At 48.0% G+C, this 19,677-nt stretch overlaps 1 protein-coding gene and 1 long non-coding RNA gene across 6 annotated transcripts in view; one reads left to right on the top strand and one right to left on the bottom strand.

Moving 5' to 3' along the window:
* LOC144132694 (uncharacterized) overlaps positions 1 to 19,677 on the bottom strand; it is a 288,454-nt gene that overhangs the window by 71,894 nt on the left and 196,883 nt on the right. The gene's annotated exons all lie outside the window — the stretch shown is intronic.
* On the top strand, positions 2,020 to 19,025 carry LOC144135045 (uncharacterized). 2 transcript variants are annotated; one of them, XM_077667811.1, is made up of 5 exons: positions 2,020 to 2,170; positions 2,942 to 3,017; positions 7,450 to 7,552; positions 7,680 to 7,731; positions 8,454 to 8,803. In XM_077667811.1, exons 2-5 carry the CDS (start codon positions 2,954 to 2,956, stop codon positions 8,586 to 8,588), a joined length of 354 nt encoding a protein of 117 aa, XP_077523937.1. In that variant the 5' UTR covers positions 2,020 to 2,170; positions 2,942 to 2,953; the 3' UTR covers positions 8,589 to 8,803. The 2 variants fall into 2 exon arrangements, with proteins under 2 accessions (XP_077523937.1, XP_077523936.1); XM_077667810.1 differs by lacking the exons at positions 7,450 to 7,552; positions 7,680 to 7,731; positions 8,454 to 8,803 and adding an exon at positions 18,117 to 19,025.

The raw sequence follows: 19,677 nt of genomic DNA, 5'->3' as shown, positions 1-19,677 counted from the left end.
ACTGCTGAAGGCGTCGCGGCAATCGGGCATATCTTTATTCTAGTATGGGACAGGCTCACAGTGAAAGGGGTGACGACAGTAGTATTTTTATTATAGCGCTGGCCTGTTCCGAAGCGCCCTAAGCTGCGGCATCGACGTGAAACTAGCTAGGCTTAGCGACGAGCAGGGCAGTCAGGAAGCAGCGTAGTCCGTCGCCCGGCGCGCCCGCAGGCGGTGTCGCTGCCGGAAGGTGGGCTCTTGCGCAGGTATGCTGTCATTGCTCGAATATTGCAGACAGACTTTCTGATAGCATGGCTGTTTTGTTTTTTCTGGTGCGAACGTGAAGTACACCAAGCCAGCTGGCCGGCCGGCCTAGCTGAATCCCGTGCGCCGGCGTCAAAAAATGAGCTGAAGATTGTTTTTGACGTAAATAATAAAACATGGGATAAAAAAATGTGAACAATATATAATTTTTTGGAGTACTGGCCAATACTGAGTTGCTGGTAAAAGTGACAACTGTGATGCGAGCAAATTTCTTGCGAGAACAACCTTGGCCTGCCGTTGCGGTCCGGCTCGCTTGGCGTCCGCCAGCTCCAGTGCCGAAGGCGTCGTGCAAATCGACCATATTTTTAGTTTATTGCGAGATGTAGCTGTTGACAGTACAGTGATATCAATAGTGCGCCATTATTACAGCGCAGGCGACTTCTGAAGCGCTGTGCGCTGCTGTATCGATGCGAAACAGGCTATAGGCCTAGCGGCGACCAGGGCAGCCGGGCGCAGTTCGTAGCGCGGCGTTCCCGCGGGTGGTACTGTAGCCTAAAGCTCGCTACTTGCACATGCATGCTTTGTCACTGCTCGACGATAGCAGGCAGTCTTTCTGATAACATAGATGTTTTGCCTTTTCCGGTGCGAACTTCAAAGCGTGACACCGGCCGCGGGCGGCGCTTGAGCCGAGCTGCCCATCGATGCTTGCCGATCGGTGTTTCCCTGCTTGCAGTGGGGCGGCAGTTCTCAAGCGGCGCACCGACGAAGTTTTCGCACATGTCTCTCCTGCTTTAGTTTTTGCATATGTTCGGTTTAGGGAAACTGGACCAGTGCCGGATTACGGCGGATACAATCGATACTACCGGTAAGGATACATCGACAGGGTAGCCGGCGACAACTCGGAAAGTTCCCGCACCGTAAAATCGAATGGTGGTGAGCAGTCGCAGCAGCAGCGGCACGGGGCAACCTCGTCCGTTAGGCCAGCGATGCAGCGGCAGCACAGGCAAGAGTTGCAGCACGGCAGGCTTCGAAAAGCGGTACATCGCGAGAAGCTCATCGTCGAACAGCTCCATCGGGTACTGGCGATCCCTCAGCACTCGCCGTGCCGGCTTCGCACGATGGGGCACCTGATCGATTTCTGCCATTAACTCCGTGAACTTGATAAATCGGAAAAGCGGTCGTCGATCGTACTCGGTTGCCATGTTGAATTGACGAAAGGAGCTGCTAAAGGTAGGCCAGGGGCTACCTTTGCGAACGCGCCCTTTCCGAGGCCGAAAGGGCGGCTAAATGTGCAGTTTAAGGGCAAGGTTGGTTTCTGAAACCCGAAAAGGAGCCGTAAAGGTAAGGACCTCGAAAGGGGAGGTAAAGGTCGGTTTGTGAATTCGGGGGTAGGTGGTGTTGGTCAGGCTCGCCTGTCGGGGAGGAAGTGAGGGAACCGGTCGGGTCGGTCGGGTGATGCGGCTGATGGGCCACGGAAGAAAGTAACGCGGCCGCTGACTCACCAACGTCGCGGCGCTTAGCACCGCCGCAAGATGTCTAGCACAGATTGCATATGAATGGTCAGACACAAGATTCCCTCGAGTGCGTCGAGGAGGAGAACCCGCAGCAAGGTAAGCGCACCGTCAGGCTCGCCTGTCGGGGAGGAAGTGAGGGACTATTATTAAACGTAAAACTATTAATCACGCAACGTGTATGCTGCTGCCGCATTAAATTGGCTTCGAGGAAAGGTTTTCCTCCTATCGCACACTGGAACGCAATGTGAAAGTAGGCGTGAGCCAATGGGGCACGACTACTCTTTCCTGCACTTTCCCTCGTAGTTTCGCAAGTCCCGCGTCTATAAAAACTTACAGCACTCACCGATGTTCATTCATGTGCTTCCGACCAACTTCAACTCTTGATCTCTAGCGCCTAGCTGACGAAACCGCAGGTAAATGTTCCCAGTTCATTCTTAGTGGAGACGTGATTGCAGTTTTGTAGAAATTGTCGGTACAGTGCAACGTATGTGTTTCGCTGTCCATTTGGTATGGTTTGTTGTGCGCGATAGTTGGGCTATGAACGGCGCCGCAGTAGAAAGCTCCGGGTTAATTTTTTTCGCCTGGAACTTATTATCTGAAATGCCATCAAACAGAACGCAGGGCTGTCTGAACTTCTCCTCTACTTGAATGCGGTCAGCGCCGCAGGGATTCGATCACGCTACCTTACACACAGCAGCCGAACTCTACATCAGCTGTGCCGCCATAGCGGCTTTCTTCCTTTGCCGCACTGAGCCTCCTTCATGCTAACCTGAAAGAAAGCAAGATGTGTCAGTGCAGTCGATTGAGTACTAATTTTTAGTCATTTTTAAATGTAGCCTGCTTCGCAGTGGTGTTTGAAAATTTGCCCCCAGTGGCTGTCTTGAAGTTCTGAAGAGGTGAGCTCGTGTCAACAACGCTAACAGTTTTAAGCGTTAGGCAGCATGTAGGACAGAGCTCAAAGCACATCTTGTGATAAGGGCGGCAAATACACGTCTCGTAGGTGTAACTTCCTTGCCTGTATTACTCTTTTTGAAAATACACAATACAATGGCGCTCACTTTCCGACGCGAAATTTCCCAGTAAACTTCTCGGCCGCAGTGCCTTAAATGTAGTTGTACGGGCGCTCAGAAGCCGCCATTAGCAGCTTAAAATCACAACATGAGCTAAAGTCGGCGTTCTTTCAGTTCCCACCAGCCATGTCCGGAAAGTACCTCGTCGTCAGTATTCCTCTGGTTGCCCTAGTGGCCAAAGCGACTGCAGGTAAGTGCACTTACACAGTTAGCACATGACAGTGGGCCAATATTAGAAAGCCACTGGCAAAGCGTGGCCCTGGAAAAGAGTTGCCAATGAGGATCTGATATTGGCTGTGCCATCATGAAATCATGGCTATCATGGGTCATGTTAGCCAGAGTTCTCCCGTTCTGTGCCAGAATTGGCTAAGCGATTTTCAAAGCCTGGCTATCACAGGCCATGTTAACCAAAGTTTTCCCACTCTTTTCCAGAATTGGCTAAGCCATTTTCGAAAACTGGCTATATTGACCCTGGCTTGCCTTCTTTTAGCCAGTGTTAGATGTATACTGGCAGGTGTTGGTGAACATTGTACCATCCATTATACTGGGTAGAAGATTGATTTTATAAGTTATACTTTATAATTGTTTATAATTTTCGAACGGGCTAAAACTCGTTTGAGCTCCTGGGCTGCGCTTTGGTGAGTTCAAGAATTTGAAGTTTCATTAACCTTTTTCTTACCCAACACTTTCGCGGTATATGAGTGGAGTTGGATAAACAACGAATATTTTCCGACTGCGCAGTCGGAGATAGAGTCATAGTTACGACAAAAAACTAAATTAAACCGAAGCTGTCAGCCAGAGGGAGCACTCGTACAGCAGAAACTAAAGGCGGAGCGTGTCGACGCCGTCGAGGCGCCGCGAGGCGACGTCTGCAGCGGGCTCCATCGCTGATGAATTGGGTTCTAAGGGGCTTCAAAACAATTTACGACCACATTGCTAAGCATTCCAATCGCATTCCCTCGCTGTTTAGCAATGGTGCTACTGCCACGGACTTTTGTTCTATCCGTTCGCTGATTTTGAGTTGTGCGACGACGTGACGGCGACTTCGGTGCCGGTCAGTCGAGTGTCCATATTCCGCCACAGAAGAACCGCTCTGTCGCATAAGGCCCGTTTCACATGCTGCAACTAGAACGAAAACAGTCGGCGTAGCCGGTGACGCCGCAGTGCAATTTTCGGGCAGTGCTTTCACATGCAACTCTGCAGCGAATTCGGTCGGAGGAACAGTCAAGGTTGCTTTATGTTTGCATAGCCAATCCATGATTAAACGCGGCAGAAACGCTACACGAAATGTGTTGATTATGTTATGACGAGTGTATTTTCAGATGTGGGGCATTATTTCAATGTTTTGATTAGAATAAACATTTTTGCTTCCACCGTGGCAACAGCTCCCACGTGACCGCACGTCGTACGAAGTCTCGGCGTTCCCCATTGGTCAGTCGCTTAGCGAACACACCGATGCTGCGACTGAATGCCAACCGGACGGAACTCGATCGCAAGCCGTCTGTGACTAGACCGACGGCCCTCCCGAGTCGCAGACCGACGGAGCTCGCAATGTCGCAGGCAAAAATCGCATGCATGTGAAACGGGCTTAAGGCCGACGACGACACCATCCAGACCGACAACTACGGAATTCTATCGTTAATGCTGGGCAACTAGAAGCGGCTGCAACTAACCACTAAAACTCCTTTTAAAGGTCTCGTAAATTTAGTAGTTAACGAATGTGCGCTGGCATGACCCAGTTGCAACGATTCGTGTAACTATATATGGCTTAGCCAAGCGGCTAACAAAAAAAAATTCTTTTTTGGGAAGTGCAACGACAGAGCTCAAAGCTGTTGCCTTTGTTCGACTTCTGGGCATAATAACCCGCCTATTTATATGAACTTTTTGTATTTTAAAGCGTTTTTGCAAGCTCTGCTTGCGCAAGTATCTGAAAACCAGCCCAAGAGGCCTTCCTTCTAAAAAAAAATCAAATCACTTTCATTTAATAACTTTTTTTTCCATGAAAAAGCGCTTTTTTGCTTCACTCTATAGAATTCACTGCCACACTGCGCAGTGGGTGTCTGCTTAATAGACATGCTAAATGAAACGTAATAACTTAGTGCAAGTGCATTCCCTAAGCCGACTTTGTGCGGAATTTTAGCAACGTCCAGAAACGGAGCAGTGGCCTCGTAATTTACAATTAAGTATAAGTTGCGCATGCGCGAAACATGATGCCGCCGCTTCATTATGCGGTAAGCGATTCCTGCGCTTCCGTACGTCGTTCCCTGTGATCGCGCCTTTCCCTATGTTTTTTGATTTGGTTTTTTTCCTTTTCTGCAGATCGTAGTGTTTGAAAATGTCGATTTTTGTGCATTTTATCGTTTTGTTGCGTAATTTGCATTGAGGGCTATAGCTCTTGTAGACGAATTTACTTATTTGCTCGCAAATTGATTTTTGTTCATTCGAACATTACCTTTACTGGTGAAAAGCATCGGAAATATTTGCGAGCCACAGTTGAACACGATTTTGTTTCTTTCACCTTTTCGTGTGAAATTTCCACACCAACCAAAACGGGTGGATTCTTCGACGACCAGCGAATAAATCTACCGACAAATGGTGTTAGACGCATGTTAACCTAACTTGTTTGCCACATGTCCAGTATGTAATACTATGAAAGAGTGCGATTTGCTTGTTTAATATTTCATTTATTGTTTTATGTTTTTGTTATTTCATGATATCGTTTTAAGCCGTCCTGAACTAACACAAGGCCCCACAGAGTGCGCGAGTGTCTCAAGTCGTTTTGGCAAAGTCCGTCTCGAAGCTCCACATTTTTGGCTTCAAAGTTTTCGGTCGCAGGACATGATGCTTCTCCAGCGGCTTTGCAAGAATACTTTGACGCTGCCGCGTTTCCTACACCCTTGCCTTGAAAACTGCTTATGACTCATTCTCGATGAATTCCAAAGCTCTTTCACATGAGAATTTCGAAGGTCGTTCGTTTCTTCGAGGAAGGTTTACGAACCCCTCCTCTAGTGTCGTTCGGCTTGGAAGATGGACAGGAGGTGAGCTTGTAGATGATGACAGCAGAGCATATATTTACAGCATACATATACATAGAGCTAAACTGGAAAAAGCAGAAGTTCATTTACAAAAGAACAAACTTTGCGCTACTTTACTCATCGACCGGGCAGGTTAGAGCCTAAGTAGCATCACGTTACATGCTAAGCATGGAGCCCCAGCTCACACTGGACTGGACTGCATCCGTTTACACGCGCTTTTAAGCACTTGATTAACAAAGGACTAAGGGCGGTCATTTTCAGTGGCCCGCCCTAAGCATCAATTCTCCAATCAAAAATGACATCAGAGATGGGGCAACCCCTTGGGTTGGGCTTAGCCTCGAACCCAGAGTCTCGTTAACAATGCAAACTAAATAAAAAACAAATACGCCACCACTCTCTCTCAAGTGAGAGTATCCACACGCTCTCCCTTCGGAGCTAATCCTTGCCTCAGGCATGCATACCGCCACCCACCATCGGTCCGCGTCGCCCGTCAGCAACAGAGGAGGGGGCGAAAGGGCCCAGGATGCTGCCGCGCTACCGACGGCGGGACACAGCTAATATGCATGCATGAAGGGGTTTGTCTGCCGCTCCGGGAAACCAGATGAAGGATCGCCCCTGTCTTCCCACATTCTTGGTTAGCACTGCCTGTCCGCCATGACAGGTGTCCGTCACGGCCCTTCTGGGAATGCGCTTTTGGTTCACGAGGCACGGCGGGAAGCTCTGGGTGCCTTCCCGGCGATAGCCCACGTCGTTAGGGGGGGGGGGGGGGGGGGGGGGTCCGTGCGTCAAGCCACCGTACCGTTTTCGTATCCCGTACGCACTCGGGGGCTCTCGCTTATACTGGGGAGCGGTTTCCGCGTGTGCCGGCTTCCCACTTCCTGCAAAGGTATGCAGCTCGAAAAGAGGAGCGGCCTTACAACATGTTTCGGCCACCCTCCCCTCTCTCTTTTGAAGTCTCCTATCTCCCCAACTCATCTCCCGGACCTGCCCTTTCAAAGACAGCGCGCAACCCCCCCCCCCCCCCCCCCCCCCCCGAAGCGCTTTTTTTTTACTCACTTTCTCCTAGCTATAGCACTGTATCCTAGCTGTTTCTCCCATGCGCAGGTACGCGCTGCACTGCTCGTTCCCCCCTTCCCCCCCCCCCCCCCCAGATTTTTTTTTCTCTACCTCTCAGCTCAAAACTTTGTTTTTGTGACCACAAAAGCTGTGTAAAAGAAAATGACTACCCTCCTTGCTGCCCTTCCTTCCCATCACTGTCGTCTCCCCTGTCATACGTCAAAGCGCGATGCATCGCAAAATCACATTCTTGACTGGACGAGTCTTGCCTTGCCTGGCACGGCGGCGCCGAACCGCACAACCAACGCGATGAAAGAGCATGCTCACTCGAGCTGGCTCCGTTCGTAGTCTGCGCAAGCGAAAACCCACATCTGATACTATATGAGACCTCCGACGCGGTTCGCTACCCTGGCCTGCCATATCTTATTTGTAAGTACTACAAATATTTTATCTTGAGATACGTTCGGAAATGAATGTGATTTTGGGAGTGAGTGCTGCTCTGGCCACATGCGGCTTTATTTTTTCCGACAGGAAAAGAGAACCAGACAAAGCACGACGACGACTTCTATGTATCTATACTCTCATTGCCAGATGTCTGGCTTGACGTCGTGCGCATCGCAGATCGGCCCGAATGGTAAGAACTTTATTCTTCGTCTTTGGTGTAATGAATTCACCAAACATTCACGACTTTGTCGAACAGCGCGTTTGGATTCTTTTGACCTGACATCCAATTCATTCAGGAATACGTTTGTCATGTACAGCTTATGCAGGAGAGGAGTCGGAAGTGCTTTGTGTTCCACTACAGACCAGTCGGTAAGCATATGTATACTACTTCTCCGCTCTTTCTCTGTGGTTAACACACTTGCAGGTGCAATAGAAAATCTGCAATTTAAGGCGAAAGCTTTCGCCAAGCTATCTCTCAATGAAAAAAAGTCATTACTCTGGACTGTCACATGGGTGTTTTGTGTGGTTTCCAGGTCAGATTTGAATTTGTATTTCATGCATTGGGAGCGACTAAGATAAACAGTTGGATTAAAAAAACAAAACAAAGGTGTTCTGAGTTTTTTTCGTCAAGCGTATTTAATTTTAACCCTATCCAAACAAACAAGCTTAGTTCAAAACTTCTGTTTTGACATCGATATGGAGGAGATGCTACAACCTGTGCATCTTTACCTGAATAAAAACTGCGCTCTTTTTTAGAGATACGTAGAGAGATACGAAGTTAGGATAATAAAAGAAAAAACATTTATTTCCTTTCAATATCACATTACTTTGTTTTTTTCACATTCAATATGTTTGCTGGAGATGCGGAACGGCGCAATTAACTAAACATCACGAATTTGGTACAAGGAAAATTAAAATTGAGTTTGTGCATAAAATGCGGTGCTAGTTCCTACAAATTATCCTGTAAAATGTGTGTCGAGTGTTTTCACGCCGACAATGCCTCACAAAACTCAGTGCTCATTAATCATTTCGGTTTTTGTCCGGTTACGGCCATATTTAGGTTCGTCATGATATCATGCCTCTTTTTGCAGGCTCGACGCATTGTGAGGTCATCGTGCAAGAGCTGGAAGAGGAATCTGAGTGCAGTGGAAGAGTCCTCTTGCAAGAGGAGTGCAATGATTACTTCCGATATGACTGATCAGTTCCCAGGAGGACAGCTCCGTTAAGCACTTTATGGATGTCTTAGTCATGATACAGCAGCTTGCCGAGCTTCGTTGACCAACCTGAATAATCGGCACGCAGCAAACTTGGAAATAATTTCCCCAGAGCCTGTGCCACTATGCTCTGGGGCCCTCCTTTTCTTTTATTTTCAGGGTGACTGGTAGCAGCGCAAGCCACTCTGCGTGCGCTACAAGTGTGATCATTGCAACTCGATTCAATAAACCGGTCTTTTTCCTGAATTCTTAGGCACCCTCATTTATGAATATTTGCTAGGTTGAATGACACATCCACACGTCCAGTGATTGGGCAGGGGGTTATGTTGCATGTGCCAATTTTCGAAAGCAGGATACCAGTGTTTGAAAGCTGGATACCAATGTTCGAAAGCTGGATGCCAGTGTTTGAAAGTTGGAAAGCCAATTCGAGGCCTTTACTGGCCCATGTCGCGGCACAAATGCCAGGTCTACGTTGGCCGCTCGATCGGCCGAACGTTGTCCCAAAACTGGCCTCAAAGCGGGGCCAATGTGTCAGTGGTAGCGCTTTGCCTAAATGCCAATGTAGGACCCGTTCATGCCACTTTTTGCCAATGATCGCCAAGTGTTCGCCCAAAGCTGTTGTGCTGCCTTGGTATTCTGCTTAATTGCTCCTCACGTGAAAAACACGAGTTGTAGTTGTGCACAATGCTAAGACTTGGGACCGTTGCCAAGAGCTCAGTGCTTTCCAACGCAGAGTAAAAGGAGATGTGCGCATTGCGTATTTCCTTTTTCCCGTACTTTTCACAAACACTCATATAAGAATAACATGTAAATATCTGAAGTTTCGTTTATAGCGAGCTTTCTTCTTAATGTTCGCAGTCGCAAGCTTTCTGGATTAATAATAATAATAATAATTGGTTTTGGGGGGAAAGGAAATGGCGCAGTATCTGTCTCATATATCGTTGGACACCTGAACCGCGCCGTCAAGGAAGGGATAAAGGAGGGAGTGAAAGAAGAAAGGACAAATAGATGCCGTAGTGGAGGGCTCCGGAATAATTTCGACCACCTGGGGATCTTTAACGTGCACTGACATCGCACAGCACACGGGCGCCTTAGCGTTTTGCCTCCATAAAAACGCAGCCGCCGCGGTCGGGTTCGAACCCGGGAACTCCGGATCAGTAGTCGAGCGCCCTAACCACTGAGCCACCGCGGCGGTTCTTTCTGGATTCCTGATTTGATTTTATATTTCAAAGCTCATTATCTGACACTATATTGCCGCGAATACTTGCAGTAATCGTTCGGTTTTCAAATCTGCCGCCACACCAGTTTGTCGCTTTGTTTGCGACGCAAGACGCGACTAGATTTATCTCGATTGATCGCAGCCAGGCATAGCTCATTCTACATTGTTTCGAAATGTTCTAGTAACTTTGCACGCTTTGCATGTGCTTTGCACAGCGCGAGTGACTGTCAAACCACATACCTATCCTGCGACCTTTGTTGTGCTACCGCAATGCTCCCGCGAAGTTATCTTGGGTATGGATTTCCTTGATGAGCATCAAGCGAAGATGGACCTGCGATCCAAGCTGATCACGCTTTCGACGGACGAAGCCATCGCTTCGATGAAAACTAGGGAAAATCTCGTTGCCCTAATTGTCCTGGAGGAAGAAGTGAGCGTCCCACCCCGTTCAAGCGTTATCGTGACCGTAGGCGCCACGAAAGCCATTAACGCTGAAGCCATCATCGAGGGCAACATGCAGTTGCTTCTAGACCTATGAATCAGCATCGCAAGAGGCATCGCACACTTCCCCAATGGCCAGGCTGAAGTACTGCTGACTATCTTCAGCGAAGAATACCGGCACATTAACAGAGGAACGACGATTGCTTTCTTCGACGAAATATCCGACGTACGGGACTCCTTCACCCTCTCCAATCCCTCCGCAGAAGATTCGCCTGACCAAGAGAAATCGCCCACTTCCGACATCAACGCAGCCCTGCACCGGAACAGACAAGACCAGTTCCGCAATCTGCTTCAAAGCTACAGTGAGTGCTTTTCGACATCGCCGAAGGTGCGACAAACGCCAATTGCCAAGCATCGCATTATAACGCACCAACCCATCCGACCTCTCCGTCAAAGCCCCTACCGTGTGTCACAGCGAGAACGACAAGCCATCCGGGACCATGTCGAAGAAATGCTTCGCGACGACGTCATACAGCCTTCAAACAGCCCTTGGGCGGCACCGGTTGTTCTATTCAGAAAGAAAGACGGAGCACTTCGATTCTGCGTGGATTACCGCGCCCCGCATCGACGACACACTGGACCGCCTCAGCAACGCCAAATATTTTTCATCGATGGACCTCAAGAACGGCTACCGGCAAATTGAGGTCGACGAAAGAGATCGCGAGAAGACAGCACTCATCACTCCGGATGGGCTGTTTGAGTTCAAGGTGATGCTATTTTGTCTGTGTTCCGCACCAGCGACATTTCAGCAAGTAATGGATACAGTGCTGTCCGGCCTGAAGTGGCAAATTTGTCTCGTATATTTAGATGACGTCGTTGTCTTCGCCTCGAACTTTGAAGAGCAGCTGAAAAGACTTCGAACAGTACTGGACGCCATCAAGTCGTCTGGCCTAACCTTGAAAGCAGAGAAATGCCACTTTGCCTATGAAGAGCCGCTGTTTCTAGGCCACATCGTTAGCAAGGAGGGAGTACGCCCAGACCCGCAGAAAAAAGCTGCTATTGAACAGTTTCCACCGCCGACCGATAAGAAAGCAGTATGCAGATTTCAGGAACTGTGCGCATATTACCGACGATTTGTGAAAAACTTTTCGCGCATCGCCGAGCCCCTGACCCAACTGACGAAGGCAAACGTGCCGTTTAAATGGGAAGCGCCGCAAGCAAAAGCCTTCAAGGAACTTCAGCGTCATTTACATTCCCCACAGATCCTCGTGCACTTTGATGAAAACGCCGATACTGAAGTTCATACCGACGCAAGCAGCGTGGGCCTAGGCGACGTCCTCGTTCAAAAAAGCGACAGGCTGGAAAAAGTCATCGCATACGCTAGCCGTTCTCTTTCCAAGGCCGAGGCTAACTACTCGACAACTGAGAAGGAGTGCCTTGCCATCATCTGGGCTACGTCGAAATTCCGCCCCTACTTGTACGGACGACCGTTCAAGGTGGTCAGCTTCCACCACGCGCTGTGCTGACTTGCCAATTAGAAGGACCCCTCTGGCCGACTCGCTCGGTGGAGTCGGCGTCTCCAGGAGTTTGACGTCACCGTCGTTTACAAGTCCGGACGCAAGCACTATGACGCCGATTGCCTCTCACGAGCCCCTGTAGATATACCGCCGCCGAACGACGATGAGGACGCCTTGCTGGGACCCATCAGCCTCAGCTCTTTTGCTCAGCAGCAAGGCTCGGACCCCGACCTAAACGCCTCATCGAGTACCTGGAAGGCAAGGTTTCTTCACCCCCCGCTTCACTCAAGCGAGGACTGTCTTCCTTCTGTGTGCAGAATGAGGTCCTTATGAAGAAGAACTTTGCAGCCAACAAACAGCCTACCTCCTTGTTGTACCTACTTGTCTCCGCGAAGAAGTTCTACACGCTTCACACGACGAGCCGACAGCTGGACATCTCGGGTTTACTCGCACCCTACGCCGCATTCAAGACAAGTATTACTGGCCCCGACTGTCTGCCGATGTCGCACACTATGTGAAAACATGCCGAGATTGTCAGCGACGAAAGACTCCTCCCACACGACCAGCAGGATTTCTGAACCCCATCGAACCTCCCTCAAGGCCCTTTCAGCAGATCGGCATGGACTTGCTTGGCTCTTTTCCAACGTCATCATCTGGAAATAAGTGGATCATCATAGCGACCGACTACCTGACCCGCTACGCCGAGGCGAAAGCCCTACCGAACGGAACAGCAGCAGAAGACGCCAAATTTTTCGTGGAGTGCATTCTTCTTCGACACGGCGCCCCCTGTGTGCTCATCACGGACAGAGGAACAGCATTCACGGCGGAACAAACGCAAGCCATTCTGCGTTACAGCCAAAAGAGCCATCGGAGGACAACTGCATACCATCCGCAGACCAACGGACTGACCGAGCGCCTGAACAAAACCATCGCCGATATTCTAGCCATGTATGTCGATGCCGGACAAAAAATCTGGGATGTCATCCTGCCTTGCGTCGTCTTCGCCTACAACACACAGTGCAGGAGACCGCCCAGATGACGCCTTTTATTCACGTTCATGGCAGGGAGGCCACGACCACGCTAGACGCCATGCTGCCAACGTTACAGAAGAGAACGTCGACGTTGCCGCCTACCATTAACGCGCAGAAGAAGCTCGAAGGCTTGCTTGGAACAAATGCGCTACAAGCGACAAAGGACGCCCATTCGCCGCCCTGGATTGAGTGAAAAGCTTTTGCGCCGTTATTTCGGGCCGTGCAAGGTTCTTCGTCCGCTATATGAGCTGGATTATGAAGTCATCCCTGACGCCATGACTTCATCCCAGCGACGCCGCGTACGACCAGCAGTTGTCCATGTAGTCCGCTGGAAGCCGTATTATGCGTGCTAAAGGCAGCTGCGTTTCCATTCTCTATTTTCGCAAGGTCCGTTTTTTCTCTTACTAGTCGCATTATTTGTTTTAATGCATCGGGTCGATGCTTCTTTGAGAGGGGAGTAATGCCGCGAATATTTGCAGTGTTTGTTCGTTTTTCATATCAGCCGCCACACCACTATATCGCTTTGTTTGCGACGCAAGATGCGACGAGATTCATCTCGATTGATAGCAGCCAGGAAGAGCTGTTTGTACGTTGTTCCGGAATGTTCTAGTAACTTTGCAGGCTTTATCTCGAAAGTTCGCTATCAGCTTTAAATTGAGCACGGCCGACAACGGCGGGCATTCTGTTCGGCGACCGCCGAGCACGCTTGTCGCTTCGCCGCCGCCGAGTGATTCAGTCCATTGTGGGCGCAAGTCTGCCCAAAAAGCAGTTTTCTTTTAGAAGACCTTTTGTCCGTCTTCATCGCTCCTTCGACTGCTGTCACCACTACGTGACAAAATAGTACTAGGGTTTCCGCAACCATGAACCTAAGGTTAGGCTGCAGGGATAAGAGCAAGAATTCCTAAGGCCATAAAATTATTGAAATGCACCGCAACTGGAAGATTGCAGGTTTCATATACTTTAAAACCTAACAGATAGTAGCAGGACTAATTTGCACTTTAATATACCGATTTAGCTGTAAAATTCTTGTGGAAAACGGCAAATGACCATGTTCACATCTAGGCCAATGCGAGCCAAGAAGTGTGACTGTACAGTATCACCAAATGCAGAACGATGGGTCGAATATGAGGATTTATAAGAACATCGCAACTAACTACAAGCACATCAAGATTTCTTCGTCACAACACTCTTGAGACGTGGCACCTAAAAGTTATTTCTCAAGAATAAGAAATAGCCTATCACTAGTCTATTGTTCTCCATCCCTCTCCAATTGTCTGCTGCGCTCCATTACAATTCTTTTCTGGCTCTTCTTTCTTCAGAGCTTCCCGAGTGTTCCCCAGTTATATGCGATAACAACGATTTCAATGTTGCCTGCTTCATTGACGAAGATCTGTGCAAATGCAACTGCAGTAAGTGCTATATTGCTGATAGGTTTTCCGAACGCCCGGTGCACACGCACAAAACAATTTTGAGAGATTTGTACTGCTGGAATACAGCACTAAGAGCGCACTTCGCGGGGGCCCTTCTTTTTTGTTACCGCCTAGTCTCTGTACCACACACAGTAAACACTTTTTATAACGTCTTGTTTGGTCTTTACACGCGGCTTCTGTGCTCTGTGAAAATTTACGCCACGGAACCCCTGGAGTTGCTCAGAACAGAAAATTTCTGTTCCTGTGCTAGATTTTTTTGCAATTATAAGCGTTGAGAGCGTCAACCAAGAATTCCAGCACAAAAACGCATGAACTGCAACGAGCTGGCTTGTCCAGGCAAATTTCCACGTTGCTGTAGTGTGTGTCGTTCATTTTTAAATCACTCCCAAGCTGCTGTAATGCAAAGCTCCATTTCGTATACGGCGGCCAGTTTAATTATTACGTACCTACTTATCCTTCTAATTTTGTGGACAAAACTGATGCTGATCGTTTAGGGTACTGCTCCGAATAATGTATATATAATGTCTTTTAATGTTTGGAGTGAACAAGTGCACTCGAGACCGGTTACACCAAGCACGGATATATCAAATTCCTCTTTATATCGCGCAATCAAACAATCTTATTGAAAATCTCATAAAAATTTATAGCCCTTTTGTTTCCTTTTGTATAAACTGCGTTCCTCGCAACATGACTATCCCGAAAGGCGTGTTGCCCATCTCAATTTACCGCGTCTCCTAACGACAGTTTCATATAACATTTCGCGAAGGAAGGCTTATCCGCTAAGTAGCCTTGGGCAACTTCTGGCGGCACTAGTATTGTGAAATAAATTTCGATTCAACGTGAGCATTTCAGGAGGCGGCTTTCATCCTCTTGTACTCGCTTTCACGCCACATCGCTGAAATGGAGAAAATCCAACCAAACTAAAGAATGCTGGCAGCCCCTACCTTGACTTCTTGACACGGTTCGCCAATAAATGCATTGCGGGAACCAAGCGTGCCTAATTTTAGTTAGAATATTCCATTTACTGTACGCTGGAAACAATATTAAACACTTATAGGAAATGAATAATTCGAAACCACCGCCCACTACATGTTGGATGGAACGCAGGTTTGGTTTAGTAAGGCCTAGCGAGCGCGTCGTTAGCCTGGATGAAGAGCTTTCTTGCTTCTTGGCAACAGTTGAGTTGATCTATTGCTATTTATAAGTCTCGACTAACCGACACATCGAACTATTTCCCTGCTCGCATCGATTTCAATATCGTTTTGTACAAGCTGATTGGTTAAGAGCATGAATGAACCTTCAACGGAAGAATTTTTCTTTAGCTCTTTTTTTGTTCTTTTTGTGACAGCGCTCGAGAAAGACCCGTGTGCATCTGGTCTAAAGCATAATTGCCCTGGGACTCAAACCGTAAGCTTCTCTAGGCGAGACAACATATCAGAATGCAAGTGCGGTATATACGTATGGTAGTCGAGCAAATAAAAATGTTTCAACAGTTCTGCTTGAGAGAATATTTTGCAGTGTTGTCAAGGATAAAGTGCTTCTCAGTATTTTCTTGCTGCTTCGAGTTTTTTAACAGAATTTTTATGAGAGGCCGCAGTTAACGCTGGACTGCTCACTTTGGTTCGACGCTGGAAACAAAATTTCTTTCCGCAGCCTTTTACCGTGCACATGGGAACTGAATAATATAGACGTACAATTGCGCCTTCTAAACTCTATTAATGCAATGCGTGAGATTTCGCTTAAAGCAAGGTGAATTGGTGCGTCCGGTTCTCACAGTTTCGAACTCCTTACACAGGGCATAGCGATTTTAAAATTGAAAAATTGTGGGCAAGGGTTCCGAAATTTTCATCAAGCTCAGTCTTGTCTTGAGACTTGCAGTCGTGTAGAGGAGACTAGGAGGAAGTCGTTGTCTGCCTGCATTCCAATTACTCTATAATTCAGTACAATTCCCCCTCATGTTGTTTCGAAATGTTGGTATATGCCAGATGTGCAGTTAGTATTGACCTCCCACTTCCAGCTATAAGCAACGGTCTGGAAGGTTACATAAACCGGCGCTAACTACCTTTGTTTTATCGATGGCTACATGACAACTGGTAATTATCTTTGACAAGTGTGCCTGCCTAAAGAAGTCTGCAAACACTTGAGCACTCCAGTTTTTCCGAAATACTAATTACTTGCAGCAAAACGTTTGTACAAATACATTCCTTCAAAGAGTCCTGCCAACAATTAGGCCCTAATTCTAAAAACGCTCCTAACCTTAGATCATGTCCCTACCTTCTGCAGGGAGCCCTTCGGGATCCCTAAACGTAAGGCGACATCAGCTTCGTCTCGCCTTCCCTGCGGAAGGAGCACCTCACCAAAAGAAGCGGTCCCGAAGTGACTGCTGGTTCCGAGGATCCGTTCAAGAAATGTAAAAAAATCGCAATTAATTGCCAAAGTAAACTGCCGGCGCTGTGAAACTTACATTTACCCCTTTATATCTGGACATAAAGTAAGTTTGTTTTGTTAACAGGTTAAAAGTAATATTTAAAAAGCTGCATTGGGCAGGAAAGCGAACTGAGGCTGGCAACTGTGGTATCATCTGAGCGTCGTTTTTATTGTTGTTTGGACGTCGCTTGGTTGTGTTGGTTTTGTACTATGCTTGCATTTGCCATGCCAAGGAAGTCGTATTTCACTGAAGAAGAGAAGGTCTTGCTGACTGATTTTGTAAAAATGCACAGCAGCGCAATCGAGTGCAAAAAAAAAAAACGGATGATATTTCTTGGAACTGGAAGGCAAAAGCATAGGAGCGGCTATGCACTCAGTACAACAGCATGCCGCACGTGCGCCTACAGGAAGTCAAGCAAGTGAAAAAATTATGGGATAATCTCAAACAAAAGCTGAATAAGGCGTAGGCGCAGCAGAACCGGAGTGTGATGGGCACAGATACGTTTTAACTTATTTTTCCATCGAGAAGTTGAACTGTTTTCTTCCCTCGGAAATTTGCAAGTATATATTATGACGTTTTGAAGGCGGCTGACCACCACCTGCACCACTGAATGAGAGCCTTGCCCCAGTCGAGGCGGCCGTGCCGCATCTCGCGGCGCAAGGGTTAAGTCACGTCGATAGTGACAGGCCGTCGCAGTCGTCAATCAGCATTGAAGAAGTTCACACCAACTTCGACAAAATTGGCGACATCGTGCCAGGGAACCCGCAACCCTATCGTAAGCGGAACATCGTTTCTACTATGACTACCACTGTTTCTGTAGCTGTGCGTCCACCTTCGCGCGCATCACTGCTTCGTAGTGAGTGCTCGATTACTGTCCGTGCAGTTACGATCCATAAGTAAATGGCTTGCTGGCCTCATTTCCCGACGTTACCATCCTCAACCATAATAAAACTAACGGCTCGACCACATATGTGCTCTGTTCGGAATCAATATTTGATTTTTTGTTGCTGCTGTAACTGCTATGGACGCTTCCCTTTCGTGGAGCACATTCTGCAAAATTAACAGATGAGCAGGTTATGTAAAAATGAATAGCCTGTTGCGGTGCCACTTTCCTCAACTTGCCAACTCTCCCGCTGCAATATAGTACTCTGCTGCCAGGAATGCAGACAGCTGCTCTCCTGTTTCCTAGAGAACTAGTGCCCCTGTGTGACTAGACAAACATCGTATGCCTGCTCTGAATGCACATTGTCAAGCTCCCATTACAACGCAGCTGCGTGCGCTTATTGTGTTCAAAAAAGAATGTCATGCATTATGTGCCATTAAGGCGGTACACTATAGACATGCAGTTGCATAACTGCTGCATTAATTTGTTCTGAACATATTAGTAAGGTGCCATAACGTTTGCTTTTCTTAAGTGTCATTCATTGGCTTCGTTGTAAAACATAGTGAAATGCTTTATCAACGCTCTTTTCTGCAGAATCCGAGAGCGATGTTGGGCCATCAACAAACGACCCGGCCACAAGGGCAAGCCAGAGTACAGAAGACGGACGGGCCCAGCAAGGCTCTTCAGCTGAGACAGTGGTCCGCCATCGCCAACGCAGTCGACTCACTGCCGTCGACAGAGCGTGGTTAAAGTTGCTTCAGGCACTCCTTGTTTCTGCAGAGGATGAGCGCAGTCATAGGCGCATTGAGCACGAGCAAAGAATGAAGATGATCATAGATGAGCATGCTTTCAATGAAGACGAACGGCGGAAACGGAATGTGTTGCATGAAATGAAGGTTCGAGTTTTAGAAGCCAAGGAACAGGTCCTGAACTTGGAGAAGGAAATTCTCCGGAAAAAGCAGCAGCTCCTTGCAGCATGAGGCAATGCTGCACCCGCCCATATGCCACATACTGAATTAAGTCATTTTCATAGTCATTTTTGTCTGTACTATATAATCAGCACTGTGTGACATACTGACATTTTTTAGGTTGTAATATTCAGCATTACTCGCAGTTTATCTGTGGAGTTCGGTGAACTTTCCGCGAACTCGTTGGTCTTGTGCTCGCAAGGAAGGCCGCTCCAGTGGGGTGGGAAGGTGCCAACGAAGGGACCCGTCCCCGTCTCGGCCTCCCCTGCTTGCGGCAGACGTCCTTGTTTACTCCGCGCAGTCACGGGCATAGCCCGCCTTAGGAAGCCTAACCATGTACAGCTGTCGACATGTATTCGCTGTCAAGGGGTTGGCGAGGTTTCGGGGGCGCACGAGATACGGCTGAGTATTAGCCGAGTGACCGGAAACCCACTATTATCGTAACGACTGTCTTCTCTTTCGGTGTGTTCTGTAAACAAATTGAGCGTTCGTCTCGTCGGCATGTTTGTCGCGTGTGCGAAAGAGATAGAAAAGGGGTAACAGCTGGGCCGCGGGTGCCCTGAGAGAGGGGGGTCGCGTCTGTGCTGTTTGTGTATTTGATTGCAATCTCTCCTTTCCCAAATGTTTAATCCATACTCTTTCCCCAATCTTTGATTAGTTGGCGGAAAACTTATTTTCCTTTCCCTAACCACTGATTGGTGAGGTGTGGCGCTTGTAATCTTATTGGTTGCTGTCCCCGCCAAGGGCGGATACAGAGGGTTTAAAAACAAGCGCTCTGGGTTGAACAGGGGCTGAATTCGTCTGATCAACGATTTAGACATTTTGTAAATAGTTTTCTCCTTGCTTTGCTTCTTCTCGTTTTATTTATGTTGTAAATAAATAGTTAACCTTTCCTTGCTTCGAGTAACATGAATGTTTGCGAGCTAGAACCACCGGGCCATCAATAAACCCCAATTTCATCGTCAACAAGGTGTTTCATCTCATCACTACCTGAACGGGGAAACTCAACTTTACCTCCATACAGTGTCCGTGCAGCAACGCTGGATAAGATGCCTTCGATGAAGGGTGCCCAAAAGCGAATCGTGTCGAGGCAAATCCGCATCTGCATCTTCGGGCTCTGGCTCATTACGGATAGGGATAGGATAGGATCCCGCAATGTGATAGGATTAGGGATAGGATCCCGCAAT

Source organism: Amblyomma americanum, chromosome 5 (assembly GCF_052857255.1).
Source record: "Amblyomma americanum isolate KBUSLIRL-KWMA chromosome 5, ASM5285725v1, whole genome shotgun sequence".
NCBI classification, from domain to species: Eukaryota; Metazoa; Arthropoda; class Arachnida; order Ixodida; family Ixodidae; genus Amblyomma; species Amblyomma americanum.
The sequence above is the reverse complement of the archived record's forward strand: the minus strand, read 5'-3'. Positions and strand labels throughout refer to the sequence as shown.

Bases quoted from the DNA above. Each gene is read 5' to 3' on its own strand.
- LOC144135045 (XM_077667810.1), top strand. From the start codon at position 2,954: ATGTCCGGAAAGTACCTCGTCGTCAGTATTCCTCTGGTTGCCCTAGTG. The intron at 3,018-18,116 runs GTAAGTGCACTT...TCTTTTCTGCAG, and splicing joins AGTGGCCAAAGCGACTGCAG to AATCCGAGAGCGATGTTGGG.